The following is a 27,574-nucleotide window of genomic DNA, read 5'->3' as shown; positions in this document are numbered from 1 at the left end:
AACACACTTAATCAAAGCAAAGCGAACACTGCGATAGCTGATTCAGGAGACAAAGGACTCCAGCAGTATTATAATGCATCATCTCTGCCTTAATAACTCATCATTGATAAGTTCCCTTTGAAGCATTGCTCAGTGAATCCCAAACCAGCCCTTCGCTCCTGCCAACCTGCTCGGGGGCCCTCCACGGATGTGCAGCTTAAGAAACTGTGAGGGCGATTCCACAGAGTGGTGAGGGGAAAAATAAACCCATCAACTTCCGGACTTGAATGAGGCAATTCATGTTCCACTTTCAAATAACAAAACAACCATGAAATTCGAATTAAAATGTCCCTCCTGTCATTTTACAAGCAATAAACCCTGGTAAAAAAAATGAGGAGACATTTTATCTTTCATATGGGTGTAGAGTATTCCCCCTATGGCCACACTCACCTCCCACCAGGCCACACTCACCCCCCGGGCCACTCTCCCACTGGGCCACACTCACCCCCCCCCGGGCCACAATCACCCCCCCCGGGCCACAATCACCCCCCCCGGGCCACAATCACCCCCCCCGGGCCACACTCACCCCCCCCGGGCCACACTCACCCCCCCCGGGCCACACTCACCCCCCGGGCCACACTCACCCCCCGGGCCACACTCACCCCCCCCCGGGCCACACTCACCCCCCCCCGGGCCACAATCACCCCCCCCGGGCCACAATCACCCCCCCCGGGCCACAATCACCCCCCGGGCCACTCTCCCAGCCACAAGTCAATACCATGCACATTTCTATTAGTTCGATAGGGAGACCTGGTAGCTGGATGATCAAAAAGTCATAACGAGATCTCTGTTATTACCCCAATACCACCCTGGCCTTCAAAACACTGACAGTAAGGCATAATGTTGTAATGAAAGGGATACGACTAAGGTGAAGGTATTGGGGTCAGGTTGGGGTCAGTGGTAAGAACACTCCCAAGATCATAGAATTACACCTTATTCCCATCACCACCCCTGACCATTATATGACTGTTCCACCACAGAGCCTAGAGATGACTGACTGTTCCCCCACAGAGCCTAGAGATGACTGACTGTTCCCCCTCAGAGCCTAGAGATGACTGACTGTTCCCCCACAGAGCCTAGAGATGACTGACTGTTCCCCCACAGAGCCTAGAGATGACTGACTGTTCCCCCACAGAGCCTAGAGATGACTGACTGTTCCCCCACAGAGCCTAGAGATGACTGATTGTTCCCCCACAGAGCCTAGAGATGACTGACTGTTCCCCCACAGAGCCTAGAGATGACTGACTGTTCCCCCACAGAGCCTAGAGATGACTGACTGTTCCCCATCAGAGCCTAGAGATGACTGACTGTTCCCCCTCAGAGCCTAGAGATGACTGACTGTTCCCCCTCAGAGCCTAGAGATGACTGACTGTTCCCCCTCAGAGCCTAGAGATGACTGACTGTTCCACCACAGAGCCTAGAGATGACTGACTGTTCCACCACAGAGCCTAGAGATGACTGACTGTTCCCCCACAAAGCCTATAGAAGATGTGTCCTTTGAAGTGTGAGATTGGGGATGGGGAGGGATGGAGGGGCACAGAACCCTGCTGTGTTAGCTGGCAATGGGCGCCCACACAGAGCAGTGACATGTGCCCGGTGGGCTGGCAGCGCAGATAAAGGGGACAGTGTGATGTGACACAGAGAGGAGCCAGGGACGGAGAAGTCGGAGAGGAGCCAGGGACAGAGGAGTCGGAGAGGAGCCAGGGACGGAGGAGTCGGTGGCTGGCGGTGGTATAGTCGGCTACCAGCTGCACGCAGAGAACACAACACGTCCTTTCATGGAGCCGTCCATAGCCCACACCCACCACCCCCATCCCTGTCCCACAACCCCCACGGTCGCTCTGTCCAGACTCCAGCTGCAGACACTGGGCTCTGTTGTGGCAGGGGTGAGGTAAGAGGGGGGACGGGGGGGTTATGGTGTGGGAGTGTTGGAGAGAGGTCACCAGTAAACGGCAGACTGAAGGAAAAAGCTGTCCTTTTTGCCTGGTGTTTTTTGTGTGTGATTGATGTGGCCCCTGTCTTGAGGAGTGTTGCAGTTTTGTTAGGAACGGTTGAATTAGGCATATGACGCGTTGGATAATTAACAGACGTTGATGAATCCCCAAATAAAACCGCTCCGCTGCCCCAGAGCGGGACCAGGGGAAAGATGACAGCACACATGTAATGTGAAAGCAATGGGCAAAATCATCCTAGAGTGTACAGAGGGAGAGTAATCTACTTCCAATTGAGACTTTGCTTGGAGTGCTGAGACAGTGACAAGGAATAAAGAACTGTACCACCACATGAGTGTATTTCCTAAAAGTGGAGGCCAGTTTGTGTCCCGGCCAGAGTTGGGGAACGTAACTTTTAAAAAGTAGCTAATGTTTTAACACCAAGGTGTTCAGTTACTCAACCATTACTTTAAGATAAGTCCTTTGATTCTATATTGATGTGTTGGTCACTTCTGGCCAGAAGGCACAGATTTAATGGGATGTTGTATAATTATGTAGTCAGGTGTTGCATAGTGTCAGTCACCAGGATATTACATTATCTATCATTAATCACTATACAACTAGACTGACCAAACCCATTACCTCAAGTAATCATATACCATAATGAGAAACAATATTTGCATTTAGTTCTTTAATCAAGGATCTCTTAAATCAATTAATTATTTTGTGCCTCCACATTTTCAGGCCTAGCTGATTCAACCGCCTCTATGTACAGATTTCAATACTAGATAGATCCATTGCAGTGAACAAGGAAGAACAAAAAAAAAAAACAGCTGCAGTCTTGTACACTGATAAACATACCTTCTCAAAAAAGAAAATGTTAGGCACATTGCAATTTGAAATCTCTTTGCAATAATGTGCATAGTCCGTTAATGTTTCAGGACTTCATTCAGAGGTGAATAACTGCTAAATCACTTTTTAAATTATTCAGAATGATTGAGTTTAGAAACAGAAAATGTATTTAGATGTTCATTTGCGATCAAATTTGGTTTTACACACATACACAACAGAGGATTATTTGGGATTGAACTTTGGTTGTCCAACAGGCAAGAGATTCCAGCAGAACATAACACCCCAGTGATTGGTAATAGGCAAGGGTAATGATGTAGTCAAAATAGTAAACTGCTTCCCGAGCCCGAATCCCGCAGCTCAGCCTTCTGCTGCACGAATCGCTTGTCGACGCTACACATCGATTTGTAATGAATGGGAGCTTTATCTGGAAGAGCTGGTGCTGCCATCTTTGCGTCCTGTGTTGCCACTTGTTCCTGGACAAAATGAACTCTACGTAAAGCTACATTGGTTGCACTGAGGGAAAATGAGTAGCTCGTTATTTATTAGAAACATTTACTTGGAAGGGATTACTTAAGTAACTAACGCGTTACGTTACTCACTACATTTAAAAAGTAGTCTGACTACTGTAACGCTTTACCCCCAACACTGGTCCTGACTCTCGGTTAAGGCCCCCCACAGTGAACCCTGTAATGAACCCCACAGTGAACCCTGTAATGAACCCCACAGTGAACCCCACAGTGACCCCACAGAAAACCCCAAAGTGAACCTCTCATTTAAACCCACAGTGACCCCACAGCAAACCCAAGCGTTAAGGTGCTTCCCCATAGCCTGGAATCACTACACATTAGGACCTTTATACCAAAAACCCTTGGGCCTGGATTCCAAAAAGTAATATTGCTTTGTTTATTGTTTGAACCGTTTCTCCTCATTTGTTGAATAAGCAAGCGAGAATTCCCCCTCTCAAGAACAATCCCCACACAAATAGACTCAGATTTAGCAAATAAAAAAGATACCTAGTCAAATGGTGTTGAACTTTCTAGTGTGACCTACAACATTACCCTTGACTGATGCTGTATAAATGTGTGACCTACAACATTACCCTTGTCTGATGTTGTATAAATGTGTGACCTACAACATTACCCTTGTCTGATGCTGTATAAATGTGTGACCTACAACATTACCCTTGACTGATGCTGTATAAATGTGTGACCTACAACATTACCCTTGACTGATGCTGTGTAAATGTGTGACCTACAACATTACCCTTGACTGATGCTGTGTAAATGTGTGACCTACAACATTACCCTTGTCTGATGCTGTATACATGTGTGACCAACAACATTAGCCTTGTCTGACCCAACCAGACCCACCCGGACCCAACCTGACCCAGCCAGACCCACCCGGACCCAACCAGACCTAGCCGGACCCACCCGGACCCAACCAGACCCAGCCAGACCCACCCGGACCCAGCCAGACCCACCCGGACCCAGCCAGACCCACCCGGACCCAACCAGACCCAACCGGACCCAGCCGGACCCACCCGGACCCAACCTAACCCAGCCAGACCCACCCGGACCCAACCTGGACCCAACCTGGACCAGCCAACCAAGCATGCAGGAGGTGCAGCAAACCGCAAGGCTCGTGATATGGCTGTGTCGTGGCTCGAATAATGAATGTCAGACCAAACCGAAGCCACAACCAGTCTAGGCAGGGCAGCTATCAGGCAGAGATAAACTATTCCTGTTTGGTCTCGCTGGCCTAACTGCTGTGACTGAGACACACCAGATCCAAAAGTGTTCACGGATTGATTTGACAGCTCATTTACAGTGGAGATCTGCATAAGGCTCTGGCACTAATAACCCAAGCTTTTCGGTTCTCCCTTTTGTCCTTTCTATTTATTTATTTATTTTAATAATTTTTTTATTTGTATTTTTTCTTGCTGTCAGTCTTTCAATTATTCTTTCATTGTCTCTCCATCTATCATTATTTCCGTCTTTCTTCTGTCTCTCATTATTTCTTCCCTTGTCATTCTTTCAGTCTTTCAATATTTATTTCTTAGTCGGAGTTGGTCTTTCTTTCTTACCAACTCTCCTTTTTTGCCTGCCCTCTCAATGATGAAATGGCAACAAGATAATGTAACCAAATGAAAGAGACAAGAGATTCAAATTGGATATTGATTAGGAGACTAAAGCTCTGTGTTCCGACCGGTGTTTAAGCCCTGTGTTTCAGTGATTGATTCACAATGCCACTACCTTCACATTCCACTGACATTGGTAAATGAATTCTGTTTTGTGTGATGTTGTGCGCCGGGCTGTCTGTCTGTCTCTGGCTGTCTGGCTGTGAATAGGGCTGTCTCGACGTCTTGAGGCTTGACAACGCCACACAAAGGGCACTGCCTATCAGAAGCCAATCTGGAGACGCCATGTTTAGGCTCATTGATGGAAAGGGAGTCGTTGAGTTAAAAGGATTGACGCAAATGGGAAATGGTCATTCTGGGGATTTTTTTGGGGACAAAAAAAGGCTTTTATATGGTGTTAAATGATGCACTGAATCAGACACTCGCACACATACACACACACTGATGTGTTATTAGTGATAGCTTTCTATCGTCAAGACCGCAATTTCTAAAGACGGAAGGGCAGGAGCATTCTTATACTGCGCTGGGGGCAGCTTTGCTGGGACCTGCAATTCATCATAAAACCCACCTGGACTAGTCCTCAACCGCACCTGGACTAGTCCTCAACCGCACATGGACTACTCCTCAACCGCACCTGGACTAGTCCTCAACCGCACCTGGACTAGTCCTCAACCGCACCTGGACTAGTCCTCAACCACACCTGGATTAGTCCTCAACCACACCTGGATTAGTCCTCAACCACACCTGGATTAGTCCTCAACCACAACTGGACCAGTTCTCAATCAGCCTCCAGCCAGCCAACTGTGTCTAATAGAACACCCTACATCCTCGACTCAATGCCAGCTGTCATTCAGACACAAACCAACAATACTACAAAAACCATGAACACTATGGCCTCAAACATACAGTATACTGCACTATCTATCTATCTATCTATCTATCTATCTATCTATCTATCTATCTATCCATCTAGTAGCTGACTCACTGTTCATGTTCTTGAAGATGTTGAGGATGGGCAGGATCTGTCTGTAGTAGGGAACCAGGGCCTCTCCCACCATGTCTCCAGATACCACCAGGTGTTGTATCACCTTCAGGGTGGTGCAGATCACCTGTCGGCTCCGGGTGTTCAGAGCATCTGTGGGCGGAGACAGACAGGGTGCCATTAATTACCATCTAGTTATGAGCAGCGGTAACTGGGTACATTCAATATGGCCGCCTTTCCCCTGTCACATTTTTTTGAGCAGTGAAGGCTCTTCAAATGATTTTGTTGCCATGGAGTGGATACAGGATAAAGGGTTTTCCTTTCCTTGGGAAGAATTTGATTGGAGAAGACATTCAGCCCTTACATCATACAAACTAAACACCAAGTGACCATCTTGCTGGTGAGTGATACCTGTACTAAACACAAGCACATGAACACACATGGATTGTGAATTTTCTTTTAATCAAATACATACAGAAAATATTATGGAAAGTCTTGTGGTAGTGGGCTGGGACCCGAAATGGCTGGTTGCCATCAGAGATTTGAAAAAGGCTCTAGGATGACAGGAAGTGAGAACCAATCACGGACCAATTTGGCCGACAGCTGCACTCCGTCTCCCGTTGAGGTAGGGAACAAAAGAGAGACCGAAAAGTACAGAGACGGAGACGAGAGAACGAGAGGGAAACAATAGTGACTAGCAACCAACGATTGCCAGTAGTGTGGGTGTACAGTTCTAGTCAAAATATCTGAACATGTGTCTCAAATAGTCCTGTGTATGAGTGTGCGTGTGTTTATGCGTGTGTGTATGTGTGTGTGCCTGTGTGTATGAGTGTGCGTGTGGGCGTTAGTGGGCAGGTGAGTTGGATGACAGGTGCGTGAGGCCGCCCCTCAGGTGAACCTTACACCTGTTTGGCCTCCTTCCCTATGGTCCCTCCATCCTGGAGGGAGGTGAAACCTGCCAAATAACAGAGTTCCACAGAGCCCCAACGATGTGTCTCTGTTGTCCTTCACCTGGCTCTCAAAGCACCTCACTAGTGGAATAACTGGCTGTCTCCGGGACAGAAATACAGACACCTAATTATGACTCATGAAGCACTCCTCTATTGTAACAAACAGTGTCCTGAAAAGGCAACCTGACAAAATCAGCCATCATCAGCTCAAATGTATAAATGTATCTCAATTAAACATGCATTCTGGGACTTCTGGAGGTTAATTAGCTTGGAAATAAAGAACAAGGCATCGGGAAAAGACAAAGTACTATTTCATTGGTTATCAATTACAGTAACGATGTGTAGCTTTAAAGTAATCAATGGGTATATACAACTGATTTAAAGAATCAACAGGTATATTCAATTGATTTAAATAATCAATGGGTATATACAACAACTGATTTAAATAATCAATGGGTATATACAACTGATTTAAAGAATCAATGGGTATATACAACTGATTTAAAGAATCAACAGGTATATTCAATTGATTTAAATAATCAATGGGTATATACAACAACTGATTTAAATAATCAATGGGTATATACAACTGATTTAAAGAATCAATGGGTATATACAACTGATTTAATGAATCAATGGGTAAATACAACTGATTTAAAGAATCAACAGGTATATTCACTTGACTTAAAGAATCAATGGGTATACAACAACTGATTTAATTAATCAATGGGTATATACCACTAGTTTAAAGAATTAATGGGTATATACAACTGATTTAATTAATCAATGGGTATATACCACTAATTTAAAGAATCAATGGGTATACAACAACTGATTAAAAGAATCAATGGGTATATACAACTGATTTAATTAATCAATGGGTATATACCACTAATTTAAAGAATGAATGGGTATATACAACTGATTTAATGAATCAATGGGTATATACAACTGATTTAATGAATCAATGGGTATATACCAATAATTAAAATAATTAATGGGTATATACAACTGATTTAAAGTTCTAATTGATGTTGCAACTGCAGACTGCCTTTTTAAAGCATGCTAATCCCAATCTAACCATGAGGTTTTTCTGCAAAGCCCCTGCAGCGGTTAAGATGGCCCCAATCATTCTTAGTCCCCTTGAGTGGATGCTGCCATTAACATGACTAGGAGGAGTTTTAACCATTCGTGCAAAACCCTGTTTGAATTATGAACGTGTGTAGCTGGAAAAGCACACACATTAGCAGAAAAAGAAACGATGTTAAGAGGCATTAGAGGGGCAACGGAGAGAGAAAAAGAGAGGAGGGGAGCGAAAGACAGAAGGGGCAGGAAAGAGCTGAGGAGAGAGATGGAGAGAAAAAAGACTGGTGGGTGAGAGAAAGAGGGGGGAGAGTGAGGGAGGCAGAGCATGAGCAAGAGACCCGGGTGGGGGGAGACATGGGTAGGAGGAGAAACGGGGAGTGAGGGGAAACGCTCCAACTGTAACTCACTCTGAATAAGAACGTTGCGCCAAATGACTAAACCGTCATGCAGAAACGGCAGCAGCAGCCATAAAACGGGTGGCGTGACAGTTTGAGTACAGAAGGAGCGGCGTGTGACTTCACCTGCGGCCTGAGTGTTAAAACAGCTTGTGTGCGTGGGCAGAGTGGCTGTCACACACACCTCCCCTCAGCCCTCCTCCTGGGGCCCGACCACCGCGCACCGAGAGCCCAGCCAGGCTGACATGACCGGGGAGACACCGTTCTGGAGAGGGGCTGTGTCAATAACACACACGCAGCCAGCATTCCGTCACACACCCTCCATGCAGTCAGTGGTGTCAGTTATTCAGGCGCCCCGACTGACAGGCGTGAGAGAAAGGACGTCCTCTTGTCTGTTCTTGTGGGGATTTGGACAGTACCTTGCCGTTAAAGGTGTGTGTGTGTGGCAGACAACGCTGGATGAGGGTATCCAGTGTAGGGCATCTCACTAGGTTCCCTCGCACAAGGAGAACACTATCTTACGACCAATCTCAGCGATAAGGTTGAATCTGGTCTGACAGCGACTTCTAATGCACATAACAAACAATAAAATTCTAATTACCATGAGCGCAAACTATTTTCCATAGCTGTGACATTTGGACCGTGCGACTGTTCAATAATTCATTGAATAATTGAGACTTGCCTCTCCAAAGAGGGAGCTGAGAGAATCTGAGTCGGATGTATTAATGTTACAATCCTCGTAACATTGGTTGCGAATGAAGTAATCATCCATTATATATTCTGCCTCCCAAAAAAATACATTGCATTCTCATCTCCCCCAAATGTCACAGGTGGGTGACATTTTGAGGATTTTAGTCAATAATGTTTGTTTTAACAGAAATATACTTTTCAGATTCATTTGGTCTAAGCCAGGGATCTTTTGGTAATGAAAGTTTAATTTTGGTTTTCAAGAGAGAACAAAAATGTTGACAATTTGTTAAGACCTGGCTGGGAATTTGTTCTTTGTTAAAATTTTTTTTTAGCAAAAAGTAGTTGAAGTAGACTTGAAAGCAGGGGTGTAGGACTGAAAAATGTCACATTTTTCACAAACTGCTCTTTGTCATTATTGAAGGGGGGCAATGAACCTGCTTCCAACATTGGGGGAGACAGATCCCCTCCCCCATGCCCTTGGTTGAAGGACTAAAACCCCCACCTCTGAATGAAACACAACGCAGCAACAGTTCCTCAATGGTTCTAGCCTAATATAGCCTGCGACAGGGGTTGGCATCCGGCCCGGCCAAAAGGAAAGTCGTCGAGTGGCGACCCACATTGCTTATTCCCATCAGGCTGCCCAGAGTCATCGTCACAAAGAGTCCAACCACGTCGTTCAGATAACAGCCCGGCAGCCAGACTGAGCGTTCTGTATGAACGTCAGTCAGGGAGAAACTTTCTGCCTTTCAGAGCGCAGTCTGCAAATTATTCCTTCCTTCCTTGGAGTTCCACTGAAGAGTAATTAATCTGCCACAGAGACGGGGGGCCAGAGGGTTTGGCGCACGGCCGGCCGAAACGGGACTGATTTTAATAAACCAAGAAGCTAATAACGAGAGGGCCATTTAAAATTCCATTACGGTAGCTACAGTAGGTGTGTTTTGGTAAGGAGCAAGCCGCTCACCTTTGGGTTCCAGCCCTGGAAGGCAGAAGAACGGAGCTCAGGGTTGGGAATTCATAGCAGGAGTAGCTAGCTATTATATGAGGTAGTCAGTATGCGTGAGAGGACTTAATGGATACATGGGTGGGTGTGCACGTGTGCGCGCATGTGTTTATAGGAGTATACAGACCTACAAAGTATTAAGTCCAGTACCTTCAAGGAGAAATCCTGAAGACGAAACATTGGAACTATAATCATCAACGACATATTTTTATTTCCATTCAATACACCCTAACATTTAAGATTTGTCAATAGATGTAGGCTGACAAATCATGTCTGAAAATGATGTCGATATACAGCTATGTGGTTTCAGAGTGTTTGGAAACAGCTGAACGCATGACCAGACTGCAATCAGACTTTCTAAGATGAAATCAATTGGCATTAAAGAAACTATGCAAATGTATTGATAGACGGGAATATGAGTAAAAACAATGTAATGGCCAAGTGAACAGCAAGAAACAATTATAGATAAACAAAAACACAAACACAGGCACACACAGAGAAACAGCAACAGACGTGTGTGTGTGTGTGTCTGTATGTGAGAGTGTGTGTGTCTGTGAGTGTGTGTGTGTGTGTGAGACAGCATGTGTGTGTGTTGGTGTGGTTTTCCATTGCCAGGGTCAGTCTGTCAGCATGTCTCCATGTCTCCGGCGGCCTTGCCTCATGTTGGCCGTTCCACCCTCCTGCCTCAGCAGGTGCTGGAACACTGAGCACACACACACACACACACACACACACAGCGAACTGCTCGAACTCACTTACTGGACTCCACTTAAGAGCTCCACTTTGAAACGTACACTCAGTTGGCTTCAGTGTAAAACAAAGTGTTACGTTAGTGTGTGTGTGTGTGTGTTAAGTTGTCTTTGTGAGTGCGTCTACACACAGTCTATAGCGCCCTCTCAATAAACAACACCTAAGAAGCCTGTCTGCATTAATTCCGTCTCCACGCTGTTGTCTATTTTTGCCAGGGGCCTCTCACCCTTCTGGCCCAAGGCCTGCCAACTGACTGTGATTTAATGGCAAACCAATGAGGTGCATTCCTGCCCGACTCAAAGATCCAGGACCATTCAGATGTAGCGTGGGCTTGCAGTCATCAGTACAGTACTTTGCCCTTGACGGCCCTCACCCACAAAACCGCCAAATCAGGACACCTAATGGACTGATACGGTGGAAAGACAATGACAGGGCATATCTGGGGCTACGGAATGCTGTCTTCACTGTGTGGCTGGCAACTAAAAAGGGTCGTCAGTAAGTTCATTCGGGACTTGTCCAGGCCATGTGGCTCGCAGACTACGGGATCTTAGGAGATTAATACTGTTTGTGTTGACTTGCGTTACCACGCGGCTCCTGGGATGTTTCCACGGCGATTGGCCACTCACTCTTGATGGGAATAATGAGCTGGGGTACGATGGGCAGGATCTTGGCGTTTCCATGCTCCAGCATGTCGTGGACACCCTGACGGGCGAAGAACTCGTAGGGATGCACCGTCTCACACAGTCCATCAAAGAACAGCGGCAGGTAGTAGTGGTAGTTCATCTTCTCAATTTCCACCTGAGGAACACACACACACACAGTCATAAATTGCCCTCTAGGAACAAGCAAAGGCACTTACGTATGCGCGCACACAAGCACACACACACACAAGCAATGGAAAATGAGGGAAGCAATCTCAGGGGATCTTTCTCATCATCTAGCCTAGTTTTACCTCATCTAGTCTTTCCTCATCTATCCTTGTCTTTCTTCATCTAGCCTAGACTCCCTAATCTTGTGCCCATTTGCGTTGTCCGTGGATTCACACAATATCCAGGGGCAAGCCTCTTCCTGCTAGGCCTGGCTTGAGAAGAATTGTATAATAGCAGCCACAGCTGAAGACAGGGGGACAGCTGTTATGGAGATGATGACGCCACGACATGTGCTATCCTGTAGGCTGACACATTAGCACCTGTTGCTAACACCATTTAGCCCTACACTCTCACAAAACAGCTGCACAGCCTGGGACAACATGAAGACAGGATGTCAGCTCACCACTGAGCCTGTGTGGATTGCATGCGTTCATTATGGTTTAGGTCACAGTGCCTCAGGGTGGGCGGAGCGTCACAGCGACTGGTGTCACCATCAACCGGAAAGAGAGCGGTTGTGGTCACGGTAAACTTGACAGGAAACGCCAGGCGACAGGGGCACCCCTGGGTCCCCCTTCACAAAGTTGCGTGCGTGCCCACAGAAGGTGGTGTTTGATTAGATTGTAGAGCGTCTGTGGTGGCTCTATTGTTGGCTGAGGGGACGGAGGATCCTCTTTCATGTAATGAAAACCGATGGTGTGTAGAGCAGAGACAAACCACCCACGGCCCTGGAGCAGACAAGGGTCTTAAAGGACAGCTGAACCCCTCCGACCCCTTCTCTGAGGCACCACGCTGGGGCACACTGCCCCCGAAATGTCATCGCCATGTGGCCCAGGGTTGCATTGATGTCCCCAGCCCTCAAAGCCCCCTGTTGGAAGTGTGACTTCAAAGAAGGTGAACCCACTGATACAACTCTTGTGGGTAAACGGGGGTGTGGGGGTGTGAGAGGGAGCACATATTGTGACAGACAGACAGACAGACAGAAAGACAGACAGCATACAGAGCTGATTGCTTTGAGACAATGTGGTGGCTAACCTTGACCTTTTCCAGCTTGGTCAAGATCATCATTCTGAGTCAGACGGAGGGAAGACGAGGCGGGGGGGTTACACTCTAACACTCCATACAGATTACTAACCCTGCCAATGTGACACAGGCACAAAGACTACGCGTTGCATACAGAAGACATAGACATAAAGAAGATATTCAGAAAACATACACAGGACATACAGAAGACATACAGAGCACATACAGAAAACAAAGGCGATACAGAAGACATAGACATAAAGAAGATATTCAGAAAACATACACATGACATACAGAAGACATACAGAGGACACACAGAAGACATGTACAAGACATACAGAGGACAAAGAGAGGACATACAGAAGACCTATAGAGGACACAGTAGACATTTTAAATTGCAGAAAAACAAGTTGCTGCTATTATCCATTTGGACTTACTGAACCTACATTAATAACGGCATAGATTTAGTACCTGTAATACTGTACAATATGAATAAATCTGTAAAATAATTATACATAGGACATCTTACTGAAGTCATGTTTTGTGGTCTGATTCTGGTCAGGCTACATGGAAAGCAAGGTAAAGATGTGCCTCATAAAAGCAGTTTTTATAAAATGCCCAGACTACTGCCTTCAGCTCATTGCAGAGCGGTGGAAGACCCACTGATATCCTGGCTACCATTGTCTGTGGGCTAGAATGATGATATCCTGACTACCTTTGTCTGTGGGCTAGAATGGTGAATGGCAGACGGGCATTTCACAAGTTGAATAAAATCATCCCCTTTTTTAATCGTGGCCATCAAATCTCTGTTTATAGCACGTGATTGCATATCGAATTGCAGCGCAATGACTGTGCTTATGAAAGAACATGTTTCACTACCAGCCACAACCATCTGTTTGAAGAGCTAAGCTCTCCTGCTGTCCATCCAACAGGTGATTGATGTTCTGCTACACCAGGCGCTGTGTGCTACGCATGTGTGATAAATAAGATAAAAGATGACTTTTGAAAACCCACGCACACAACAATTTCTTCCACTAAAGTATGCTAATGAACCTATAGACGGATAAACTTGGCCACCAGAAGCATTTTCTGTGGCAAACCAATTAATGGACAAAAACACCACACAAGTCAAGGAGCTTTAGGGTCCTGAAATGCTGTTCTAATCAACAATGAACGTCAGTAAACACCAGAATGTGAAAGACTTTTATTCGCTTAGGTCATTAACACCCAGAATTGTATGTGGCTCAGGGGCCCTGCTGGTGTTAGATGACATACAGGGACAGAATACACAAAATCTACAACAAGTAGTCGATGTTGGAGAAATGGCCACTGCTGAGGGAAGAAACCGTTCTGCAGTTTCATGCAAAGAGGCAGGCAGGAGAACTAGAGGAGAAGGGACAGCTAAAGACACCACTGGAGAACAGTAAGAGCAGGAGAATAACTCTCTCGCGCACACACACACCTGTGAGATTCTTAATCAACGGAGGCTCTGGCTAGCCCCAGTAAAGCTCACATCCTCTTTAATCGATCGGGCCCTTCAGGTTTGTTTGTCTTTGGGTGCCTCCAGAGTTTCCCCACGGAGCCTTGAGTCGATGAGACACGAGCGTAAGAGACATCGTAGAGCAGCAATTAACCGGGCCGTGACAAAGAAAGCCCTGCACGTCTCCTCTGGTCAGCAGGGAGACAGAGGCAGAGACACAGAGGCTAAGCAGTTATCAGAGAGCTTCCTCATTAACCACCTGACTAAGAATGCCTGAATTACAGCAATAGTCACTATGCAATTCAACCAGGCCCCATGTAGGCACTATGAAAGCCTTATGTAGGCACTATGAAAGCCCTATGAAGGCACTATGAAAGCCCTATGAAGGCACTATGAAAGCCCTATGTGGGCACTATGAAAGCCCTATGTGGGCACTATGAAAGCCCTATGTGGGCACTATGAAAGCCCTATGTGGGCACTATGAAAGCCCTATGTGGGCACTATGAAAGCCCTATGTGGGCACTATGAAAGCCCTATGTAGGCACTATGAAAGCCCTATGTAGGCACTATGAAAGGCACAACATACAAGTACCTTATGTACAGATTATTTTATATTTGATGTACACATTATATCTTAAATGTTCAAAGCCTCCATTCTCCAAGTTATCTGTGGGAAACAGCTGAATAAACCAAACCAACTCAGGGTTGGCAGAAAAACAGGCAGACCATGGAGAGCTGCTAACTTCAACCTGGCTCACAACGAGTGTCTGAAATGGCTTTGCCAGTGTGCTTCAGCTCCCATACAGAGCCACCAAACCCGAACAGAGATATGCCCATGACCTTCAGATCTCCTCCAGAGACCAGCGTGATATCAAAGGCACACTCTCTAACAAATTACTTTTTGATGTGGTCTGGACTGGAAGTGAAAGACAGGAAATGCGCAGTGCTCTACAAACTTTACATTTCAGTAATTTATCCAACATGACATACGTTAAAAGGCAGCTGGTGGAACAACCACACACCTCAGTAGTAAATACATTTCACTCAAGGACCTATCCCGAAAGGTCAATGCCGTAAAGAAGACAGTGAAATTAATAAAGATAGTAGGCGTTACTTTAAGGGCAACAGAAGGGGTTGGCTGTAGAGTTATTTTAGGTGGAGTTTCAGATGATTCTGCTACCACAGCCTTGAGGGGAAGCTGGTGCCAAAATCAGGGTGCGAGGACAGACAGTCATTTTGACGGGGCAGATGGAGAGCTACCTTCCCGTAGGGACAGGACAGCTAACAGCCCAGAGGGGCAGATTGAAGCCTAGGTCGGGATGTGGGTCTGGAGCATTGCCTGAAATTTGTGGGGGGGGGGGGGGGCGCTCCCCTTGTGTGATGGAAATAGCTAGTCAACCCTCAACTGGAGAAAATTCTCCTGGCCGTGAACAATGAGTTCAACTTCTTTGGCTTTCACTAACTGACAACTTGACAGTCAAACCCCAGGTGTAAGAATCTGGATGGACTGACCACACCAGAATCATCTGAGACCAGACTGGATGTACAGTGGGGCAAAATACCAGCAACAGTGTGTGAAAACCTTGTGAAGACATACAGAAAACGTTTGACCTCTGTCATTGCCAACAAAGGGTATATAACAAAGTATTGAGATTACCTTTTGTTATTGACCAAATACTTATTTTCCACCATAATTTACCAATAAATTCTAATCCTACAATGTGATTTTCTGGAGAAATAAATTCTTGTTGTGTACCTCAAGTGCACCTGTGATGAACATTACAGGCCTCTCTCATCTTTTTAATTGGGAGAACATGCACAATTGGTGGCTGACTAAATACTTCTTTGCCCCCCTGTATGGGGGCCCAGTTTGAGACAGTGACTGGCTCTGGTTCAGGTGTGGCAGACCCCTCCTCAGTTGAGAGAAAACTAGCCACTGATTGGGTCAACCTCCACAACCCTTTAATTTCAACATTTATACTGTAGTCATTTAGCAGAGGCTATCACCCAGAGACACACTTTCACACTGGCCCTTTGTGAGAATCGACCCCGCCACCCAGCCCTTGCAAACGCCATGCTCTATCAACCACAATACACAGGACATTAAGCCCGTGGGGCGGGATCCTGGCGAGTGACATGGCGTTTGGTGGGAGGCAGTGGGCATGGACATTAAGACAGTGGGGTGGGATCCTGGCTAGCGACATGGCGTTTGGTGGGAGGCAGTGGGCATGGACATTAAGACAGTGGGGTGGGATCCTGGCTAGCGACATGGCGTTTGGTGGGAGGCAGTGGGCGTGGACATTAAGCCCGTGGGGCGGGATTCTGGCGAGCGACATGGCGTGTGGTGGGAGGCAGTGGGCGTGGACATTAAGACAGTGGGGTGGGATCCTGGCTAGCGACATGGCGTTTGGTGGCCACTGTGGTCCGGTGCAGCCGATGGCTTCCGCGGGAACACACAGTATTTACATTGGCATTCAGACTGGCACGCAGGTTCATTCAAGAAAGTAGAGTAAGACAGGACAGTATACACCCTGTAACTGGGATGGGCATAACACGCACGCACGCACGCACACTATGTGTTGATGTGTACACACGATCCCGAAGGCATGCTGGGGATTTAAAGGCAGACTTGACTATTATGGCTTGGCCCACTAATCATTAGCCATCGTAATTGAAAGGCCGACCCCATTAGACAGTGTTCTTATTACTGTACAAATTGTGCGACCGTTAGCACAGCTACGAGCTGCTGAACAGAATGCTTATGGAGGCGGAAACTTTGCATAGTGTAGTGCATCCTCTCTCCCCTCTCGTCTTTCTGTGAGTGTGGGTGTCCCTCTCCATCTCCCTCTTGCTTTCAAATTACCAGAAAGTTCCTTCACAGCACAGACGCACAGAACAATCGACACCTCTCTCTTACATCCAACTTCCTCCTTCCCTCCACCTCCCGATCTCTCTCCATCCGCCTCACCTCCCTCCTCCGCCTTCCCTCTCCCTGCCCTATTGTCCTCTGAAGTAGAGGCATACAGGTTATGCCCCTGCACAGTACCATAACAAACAGCTGACAGGGTTTCATGTCCTGAGGGATAGCTACATACACGAGGTCTCCCTTTGAGCCCTGTCTTCATACGACTCCTCTGTTACTGAACACAGAGAGACACACGGAGGGTCTCCTCTGTTACTGAACACAGAGAGACACACTGAGGGTCTCCTCTGTTACTGAACACAGAGAGACACACTGGGGGTCTCCTCTGTTACTGAACACAGAGAGACACACTGGGGGTCTCCTCTGTTACTGAACACAGAGACACACTGAGGGTCTCCTCTGTTACTGAACACAGAGAGATACACTGAGGGTCTCCTCTGTTACTGAACACAGAGAGATACACTGGGGGTCTCCTCTGTTACTGAACACAGAGAGACACACTGAGGGTCTCCTCTGTTACTGAACACAGAGAGATGCACCAAGAGCCCATTATTTAACTGATCTCCACAGGGACGGTGTGTGTGTGTGTGTGTGTTTGTGTGTGATGAGAGGGGTGGACACTCCCTGGAACCTGTTCCAGTTTAAAGGTGATGCTGCTATTTAAAGCCCAGATCGAGCAGTATGTGGGGTGGTTGTGTGAGTGTTAGGAAGTCCTGGTACTGAGTCAGAACTAGACCAGAGTAACACTCAGACAAAGAGAAAATGAGAAACATGATAAAGCAGAGGGACAAAAACAAGGAGACGGAGACAGATAAGGAGAAAGTGGGAGAGAGGGAGACAGGGAGAGAGGGAGAGACAAAGAGAGATGGAGACAGAGAGGAAAAAGATGAGAGATAGAGGGACAGACAGAGAATGCGAGGAAGAAAGCAATAGGACAGACAGATTGTCTCCTGCTTCATAGATTTTCAAAAAGCATTTGATTCAATGCGGCATTAACACATTTTACTCTAATTAATTGAAAGTGGTGTGGGTGGAAAAACATATGATGCTATTACAGTTTTTCTGAATTGCTAAAATACTAAACCCCATTCTCTGAACCAAATTCTCAGTTGCCTAAACCAATTTGTCTAATCAGTCACTCTTTTGGCAAAACCTAAAACAAATGCAGGTAGTAAGACACCATTTGTAAATTGCATTCACTCTGTTTGCAAAACTCTAAACACATTGTAACTTACTAAATAAAATTTCGCACTGTAATGTACTTTTGTTGCAAAATGGTAAAGACGGGCTGCAAAAGTTAAACAACTACAACGCAACTGCCATCGAAGAGGAAGAGTATGCGTCAGAGGTGGTGGACGAGGAGGAAGAGTATGTGTCAGAGGTGGTGGATGAGGAGGAAGAGTATGTGTCAGAGGTGGTGGATGAGGAGGAAGAGTATGTGTCAGAGGTGGTGGACGAGGAGGAAGAGTATGTGTCGAGGTGGTGGACGAGGAGGAAGAGTATGTGTCGGAGGTGGTGGACGAGGAGGAAGAGTATGTGTCGGAGGTGGTGGACGAGGAGGAAGAGTATGTGTCGGAGGTGGTGGACGAGGAGGAAGAGTATGTGTCGGAGGTGGTGGACGAGGAGGAAGAGTATGTGTCGGAGGTGGTGGACGAGGAGGAAGAGTATGTGTCGGAGGTGGTGGACGAGGAGGAAGAGTATGTGTCGGAGGTGGTGGACGAGGAGGAAGAGTATGTGTCGGAGGTGGTGGACGAGGAGGAAGAGTATGTGTCGGAGGTGGTGGATGAGGAGGAAGAGTATGTGTCAGAGGTGGTGGACGAGGAGGAAGAGTATGTGTAAGAGGTGGTGGATGAGGAGGAAGAGTATGTGTCGGAGGTGGTGGACGAGGAGGAAGAGTATGTGTCGGAGGTGGTGGATGAGGAGGAAGAGTATGTGTCAGAGGTGGTGGACGAGGAGGAAGAGTATGTGTAAGAGGTGGTGGATGAGGAGGAAGAGTATGTGTCAGAGGTGGTGGACGAGGAGGAAGAGTATGTGTCAGAGGTGGTGGACGAGGAGGAAGAGTATGTGTCAGAGGTGGTGGACGAGGAGGAAGAGTATGTGTCAGAGGTGGTGGATGAGGAGGAAGAGTATGTGTCAGAGGTGGTGGACGAGGAGGAAGAGTATGTGTAAGAGGTGGTGGATGAGGAGGAAAAGTATGTGTAAGAGGTGGTGGATGAGGAGTGAAACAAGGGAACAAAAGAAGCTCAAGCCTATTAAACATCTATATCTATGAATTGACCAAAATGCTGTTAACAAAACAAGAATTTGACAAATGGGACAAACACTCAGTTGAAAGCCTACATGCAGAACTCTGTGAGAGCATCCTTGGAGTCCAGAGAAAAACTCTGTGGCATCGTATATAGTAACACAATACCTGGCAACAAACCACCTGAACTGACCAACAGAGAAAGGGAGGGAGAGGGAGAGGTACAGAAAGAGAGAGAAGGAGAGACCGAGAGATCGGTTAATTCGATTGTGTTCATTGTTTTTGTACCTGCTTTGGCAATGTAAATGTTTGTTTCCATTGTCAATAAAGCCTTTTGAATTGAATTGAGAGAAGAAGAGGAGGAGGAGAGATAGAGAGAGAGGGGAAGACAGAGGTAGAGGGAAAAAGGGAGACAGACCTTTAGAATGATGACCATAAAGGGGATGACAGACTCTAAGTAGGATGACAGACGGTTAAGGGGATGACAGACAGTTAAGGCAGCAGGGCAAACTTCAATCAATCAGTAGAGGAGCCAGTCAGCCTTCTGCACAAATCAGCAAAATCGGTGGATCAATTTGGATCGAGGCCTTGATTGATGCCACAGATTCCTATCTGAGCTGGTGTGCTGCAAGAGAACCCCAACTGAGACGGTTATACACCACTGCTATATTTGCTTCTACTTGTGTCTCAGATGGGCTGCTCGCAGGCAACCTCTCTGGCTCCCACTCGTTCATCTTAGAGATGAATTAAATGTGGACACTTCAAAGTACTTCCACATATAAGAGTCCCCAGGGCAGCAGGCATTCGAACCGTTTAAAATGGAAGGGACCATCCATCACTTACTGTTTGTGAGTGTGTGTGTGTGTGTGTGTGTGTGTGAATGCGTGCATACGTGTGTGTATGTGTGTATGTTTGTGTATCTGTGGGATGTGTGTGTGCGTACTGTAAAATGATCAGGAAAGAGGTTAATTTTGAGACACAGCCAGCTTCTTCATCCACAAGCCCGTACCATAACTGGTGCATTACTGCCTAACACCATGTTGATGAATCGGTCTTCACCGTCTCACGCCGTGTAGAGAATTTCACAAAACGTTCTAACAAATACGCTCATTCTCAACTTGTGCTTGATAGATGAGCCCCATTGATCTGGCGTTGGGGCCAGAACAACAGACCAAAGATAGATGTTCAGCCAGTTTGAAATATCCAGTTGAATATGCCGTCCGAGTAACTCTGTCAGACGGTTTCGGGAAGAGGACACACACTTTCGCAGCGTCACATGTTAGTCAGTTAGCAGACACTTTTATCCAGAGATACGTAATTAGTGTGTTCATCTAACAGTGGATGGATGAGACCAAAAGTAGCCTACGCTTTCCTTCAAAGCATTTATTAACAGGCAGTCTTTTCTCAGGGGGTTTGGGTGGGAGACCGACAGCGAGGTAGGGCCCGGCCAAACAGACTGTGTCCAAGCCCATAATGGGATGTTCTTGTTCTGCCAGAGGATCCCACTCATCCCCTGGACCACAGATCAAAGAGACCAGCCCGAATGGAGAAGGCTACCCAGCAGACCTGCAGACACACAGAGGGAGGACAAATGGAGAGCCAGAGAGATGGAGCAAGAGAGGTGGAGACAGAGAGATGGAGACAGAGTGGTGGAGCCAGAGAGGTGGAGCCAGACGGAGAGGGACAGAGTGAGGGATACAGAGATACAGTTGGAAAGGGGCGGAAAGAGGTGGAGCAACAGATACATTTGGAAAGGGGCGGAAAGAGGTGGAGCCACAGATACAGTTGGAAAGGGGCGGAAAGAGATGGAGCCACAGATACAGTTGGAAAGGGGCGGAAAGAGATGGAGCCACAGATACAGTTGGAAAGGGGCGGAAAGAGGTGGAGCCACAGATACAGTTGGAAAGGGGCGGAAAGAGGTGGAGCCACAGATACAGTTGGAAAGGGGCGGAAAGAGATGGAGCCACAGATACAGTTGGAAAGGGGCGGAAAGAGGTGGAGCCACAGATACAGTTGGAAAGGGGCGGAAAGAGGTGGAGCCACAGATACAGTTGGAAAGGGGCGGAAAGAGGTGGAGCCACAGATACAGTTGGAAAGAGGCGGAAAGAGATGGAGCCACAGATACAGTTGGAAAGGGGCGGAAAGAGGTGGAGCCACAGATACAGTTGGAAAGGGGCGGAAAGAGGTGGAGCCACAGATACAGTTGGAAAGGGGCGGAAAGAGGTGGAGCCACAGATACAGTTGGAAAGAGGCGGAAAGAGGTGGAGCCACAGATACAGTTGTAAAGGGGCGGAAAGAAGTGGAAAACGGGAGGGATAGAAATGAAGAGCGATTGCGGGGAAGACAAATACAAAACAACAAGGCGTTTAGAGACCATCTATTTACCGTTACCATTTTAATATGAATAAAAGATATAAGAGGTGGGAAATTGATCCTATGTTCCTCTCAAACCAATTAGTGACAGGGACAGAACATCTGGAGAACCAGAAGTTTGGAAATAAGTAGGGCGTAGTTTCCCAAGGCTGATTTCTCAAGCCCACAGCAAAGACAGTGGTAGTACCTCTGTTGTGATCACTGGATATTGATCCTCTCAGACGAGGATCTACGGTGAACCAATCAAACATGGCCTCGTCATCCTCAACATCAGCTCAACTGGTTAAATGTATTCACTACTTAAGAGCCTTTAAAGAAGTAGGTCACGAGCCTAGTCTTACCATATCCGTTATTATGAAGCCAAACATCACCCTCTTTCATGGGAGACAGTTATTAATCCCAAATCCCCCCACCCCAATCATCACATAGCTAGCATGTGCATACTGTCAGACTCTCATAGCAGAACGCTACATCGCCACTCATGGCACAGTCACAAACACACTCCAGGGATACACACAGCTCACATTTACTCACACTTAACATACACACACACACACACACACACACACACAATATAGATTCACCCAAAGGCATTCATACAGTACATGTATTCATGCCTCTGTCCCATGGACATTTTCAATACGGGTGCTAAACAATGAACTTTTGACCTACTGCAAAGCTACTTTTGGTGTTACTCGCTTTATTTAATTGTCTGCATTGTTACAGTACCGAAACAAGATGTACACTACACCTGTAATAACCTCAGCTACTATGTATGTGACACCAATGGAATGTGCAAAATCTGACCAGGGAAGTTCAAGTTGTGAAGGAAATATGCCTTTTGAAATGTCAAAGAAGATCAAGCGCTGCCCACGCTTCATTGAAAAGAGATCTGAATGGTTGTTCAAAGACTCATGACTCAAAAGGCATCATTACAAAATAATCATGAATCACTCAAGCAGAAGGAATTGGACCGTTCTGATTGTTCTATATTAGTACCTGATTCGACTGGAATCCCTTCCCAGACATTAATCAGGTTGATAAGCAGTGAATGTTGGTGTGGTTGCTTGCAAAACTTCCAAGAAGTTACGCTTGTACTAGATGAATGAAATAGATTGATTGACACAGATTGGTGGCATCTTGCCCACGGAGGATTTCAACAAAGTTTTCTTAAAATATTTTCTACTGCAATTACGAACTCTGGGCTTATACAAGCCATTCCGTAGACATTCATGAAACGCCAGGTCTCAGTGCAACAGGAAAATACAAGGTCTCTCCAACAGTTGTTTAAGCAAGGCTCTCGTGAACAAAAGCTCTGAGCTGGATCAGTCTGAGCTTGTCAATGTCAGACCATAATACTGAACAAAATATAATCTCAGCTATGGATGTTCTGCCGACATGATTGTCCTCATCTGAGAAAAAGCTTTCTCAAATAACTATACAAAATATACCTTTTTTCACCAACCAGTAATATGTTTTGGGGTAGTCGACTGAGTTCACTAAATGAAAACATACTTTATGTACACATACATATACACGCACACGCGCACACACACACACGCACACACACACACACACACACACGCGCGCGCACACGCACACACACGCACACTACCAAGGCGAGTGTGAAGAAGAACACTTCACCAGATGTAATTACAGAGCTGCGCCAACTCTATGACCCACATGGAGGAAATATGTCACTGCTTATCAGTCTGGTGCAGGACAGGGAAGTCTGGCAGTGCGCTTGCTGCTCTTTTCAAATGTGACACTGTGCAAGATGTTGGGGACATTTTTCCCCGGACATCAACTGAACAATTTCCCCCTTCTTCATCGCTGGGAAAATATCATAATTGTTTATTTTTGTATTTTCTTTATGAAGATGAGGGCGATAAACAACAGTGGATTTGACATTCAGGAGTGGCGAGTGCCAGACTGTGTCAGAGCTGGTGAAGACATTGAAAGCTCAGACTGAGAATGATGCACAGTAAACCCTTCCAGGAGCCTTAAGAAAGTCAAAGGAAAATGACCAGAAGCTGAACAGCCCACATTATCACAAACACTACTGCTGTCATGATGAAATGAGTGCAGGAAAAACACCATTCCACATACAGTAGGCATCCATTTCCATAGTGAAGATATTTAACCAGAAATTACAATAGGATATAATTTACTTGTTTATAGTGTAGTTCTATATATACCAATTTCATCACTGCTGACCAATCTCTGACTTCTACTCGTCAATAACTAACAACCAAACAGGTTAAATGACATCTGAGCCACAGGGACATCGTCTGCTCAATCAACTGGCAAAGCAAAGGTGATGGCTGTTGTAAACTCTGTGGGCCTTATGTTCACCCAGCATGGGGAAGGGAAGCTGTCCTCGTCTGGTTTTTAAAGCCTGTTGAGGGAAGGGGAGTTTTTGTTGCCGGCACAAGTTGGGGGAGGTTTGACAGGTACCGTCGGTCGACTCAGCAAGCGGCCGTGATGAAGACGAGTCTGCCTCTGACAGGTTTATTGAAAAAGCTGCAGGTACAAACAGCCAGGTCCCTGTGCTCTACAACACCTCCGCCACACGCCATGAATCCTTTCACTAAGCCCGCCTTCTGTTTCCTGTCTCTAGCTCCTCCCTGTCTCTCTCCTATCTCTCTCCCCCTCTTTCTTCCTGTCTTCTCCCTGACTTGATCGTGCTACCTCTTTTACTTTCTGACTAAATTTTCCTTTTCAACTTTGTTTCTAATAAATAAACTACTATTATTATTATTCCTCTTATTGTAACCCCCCCCTGCACGTACGCACACATGCACGCACAGACACACACACACACGCACACACATGCATGCACACACACTTGCCCGCACACACACACACACACACATGCACGCACACACACACGCACACATACACACACACACACACACACACATGCACGCACTCACACACACAAACACACATGCACGCATGCACGCACTCACACACACACTAGAAACATTTCTGTTCTACACTCAGGAGAAAGGAAGAGAAAGCGAAGAGGCAGAACAACACAGCCCTGTCTGGTAGAGTGTGTGTGCACCATGGTCTTTTCTACAGACAGCACTTCTGATTCATAGTCCTCCTCCTCTGACTCCTATCTTCTTTTTTCCCAGCAGTGCTGGAAGCGGAGGAGAGAGCCAGGGCATGTAAGAGGAGTATGAGGTCTTGGCCCAGGCTCCTTAACCTCCCCCTCAGTGCATCTTGGGTCGGGCCGTGATGAGACGAGCCAGGCCGTGATTGGCAGCCAGCAGATGTCCGCTCAACGGCTCCTGACACTGTTGGGTCTGATATGCTGGCGGTTGCTGTGGTATCCCATGAAACAAAAAGCAGTCCAAAGTTTATCAGTCAGCCGTACTTCCCAGCACAAAACAAGTACACCATTTGAACCCATCCACAGCTATCCATCCACCCACCGACCCACCCATCCACTCACCCACCCACCCATCCACAGCTATCCATCCACCCACCCACAGCTATCCATCCACCCACCGACCCACCCATCCACTCACCCACCCACCCATCCACAGCTATCCATCCACCCACCCACAGCTATCCATCCACCCACCCATCCACCCATCCACTCACCCACCCATCCATCCACCCATCCACCCACAGCTATCCATCCACCTACTCATCCATCCACCCACCCATCCACAGCTATCCATCCACCCACTCATCCATCCACCCACCCATCCACAGCTATCCATCCACCCACTCATCCATCCACCCACCCATCCACAGCTATCCATCCATCCATCCACAGTGCATTAATAATGAATACACTACAAGACGTGTTGCTCTCCAGAGGTTGTTGGGTTGAAGACCTATTCAAAGATACACTCTCTTGACGATGATGATGATGATGATGATGATGACGATAATGACAAAGGCATAATGACGACAGAAGTGAAAAGGAAATTCCATTCTGGAAACGGCAACATAATGAACGTCAAGGTTCAACCGCGGTGATGACTCAAGCTCCCGTGGCAGGCAGAGTGGGGGGTGCCGGCAGTCCCCTGGAGGTAATCACCAATGGTTTTGGAGAAATTGGAAAGATGAAGAAGGGGGGAAAAGTCCGTTAATAAGAAAAAATGAGGGCACACGGCGGTCTTTGAATGAAATATTACTTATATTATTTATTTCTGTTTGCCAGACAGGGCAGTCTGTCATCTGCAGAAAAGGGACAGAGAAACTAGGCTAAGTGGCCAGGCCATTTCTTGTGCCTTTCCAAATGGCTGAATAGATATTAGGATTTTACAGACTATTACACATGATAATTGGAGAGCATATTGAATCTCAGGCAATTTTCTTTCACACTCTCTCTCCCTTTGTATTTACATTTTTGTTTATATATATTTAAAATATTCAACAAATTCAGCATATAGAATATAGATGTGATTTATGAGTTGTTTGTAACTTTGGATTCTGTATTCCTGGCACACTCATAAATTCAATAACACCGCTCTTCTAATTGCACGGCTTATTAAACCCAGCTTTAGTCCAGATATTAATCGAAACAAATGAAGTAAGGAGGGGGTTTGGGCTGAGGTACCTATTCCCAAGTTGAATGTTACAGTACACATACAAGTCTGGTGTCATGAAAAGCCCTCATTTCACAACCTAAATATATTTGGTTTATTTTATAGCTAGTTTTCTTTTTCTTTTCTGTTTCATAGAAGCACCTATTCAGTCAAAAGGCATTTGATTCAGGGTAAGGATTTCAGAACAAACAAAAAAGATGGTTGACGTTCAGATACATGCACAAATCTCTGAATCACTTCCTTCTCCTAAAGGCCTCGAGTGGCTCCATCACTGGTTCTATATGGGACATACTGTTGAGAGGAGTGTTTCCATGAGCTCCTTGCAGCTATGGCTCTGCCACAATAAAGAGGACAGAAAAAAGTCCTTCTGAAATCCTGATTGAGTACCCTCAGCAGTGTCATTTATCACCATAATTAGCCATAATCAGTGGCATCCGCAGAGAGAGGAAAGATGGGAGACAAAAAGCCAGACAGAAACTGAAAAGGGAGTAAAAACACACAGCTTACCACCATAGAGAAAGCAAACGACGTCTCCGGGTGTAATTTGTACTAGCAGAGAACACTCACGTGTAAAGAAGAGCACGCGTTCCTCAGCACAGCACAGTCAGTATCTTATTTTTGCCTGAACAACCGTCTGAACAACCGCTGCTCCTTTAAAGGTCTTCAGGGGTTTTAGCCATTCTTTCTGTTGGCTCGTCCAAAAGGCAACCTCATCTGACCTTTTTGTAGGTTTTGGGGTGTTGTGTGATACTGAAAAGCATTGTTAATCACATGCAGTGTACGTATTACATCAATGTGCCGGTGGGGCCTTGCAGCGATGCTGCTTTAAAACGTTTTTCTTCCAAACACTTCCAGAAGCATGGCGCACTGCATCCCACTGCTTGTTTGCAGTGGAAGCTAAGTAGGGATAGGAGACCAGATGAGTAGGGACAGTGGCGGTCTGTCTGTCCCTGGATAGGAGACCAGATGAGTAGGGACAGTGGCGGTCTGTCCCTGGATAGGAGACCAGATGAGTAAGGACAGTGGCGGTCTGTCCCTGGATAGGATACCAGATGAGTAGGGACAGTGGCGGTCTGTCTGTCCCTGGATAGGAGACCAGATGAGTAAGGACAGTGGCGGTCTGTCCCTGGATAGGAGACCAGATGAGTAGGGACAGTGGCGGTCTGTCCCTGGATAGGATACCAGATGAGTAAGGACAGTGGCGGTCTGTCCCTGGATAGGAGACCAGATGAGTAAGGACAGTGGCGGTCTGTCCCTGGATAGGAGACCAGATGAGTAGGG

General features: G+C 46.5%; 1 protein-coding gene across 3 annotated transcripts in view; it reads right to left on the bottom strand.

Annotated features, from left to right (window-relative positions):
- Positions 1–27,574, bottom strand: part of pacrg (PARK2 co-regulated) — a 173,916-nt gene that overhangs the window by 75,096 nt on the left and 71,246 nt on the right. For all 3 annotated transcript variants that reach the window (XM_013137609.3, XM_013137611.3, XM_013137610.4), the window contains 2 exons: positions 11,439–11,610; positions 5,945–6,094 (listed from right to left, as the gene is read on the bottom strand). In XM_013137609.3, the coding sequence (XP_012993063.1) occupies positions 5,945–6,094; positions 11,439–11,610 (322 nt within the window). The remainder of the gene's footprint in view (positions 1–5,944; positions 6,095–11,438; positions 11,611–27,574) is intronic.

The sequence above is a fragment of the Esox lucius genome, chromosome 15 (assembly GCF_011004845.1).
Source record: "Esox lucius isolate fEsoLuc1 chromosome 15, fEsoLuc1.pri, whole genome shotgun sequence".
Lineage (NCBI taxonomy): Eukaryota > Metazoa > Chordata > Actinopteri > Esociformes > Esocidae > Esox > Esox lucius.
This window is presented reverse-complemented; position numbering and strand designations above follow the sequence as displayed.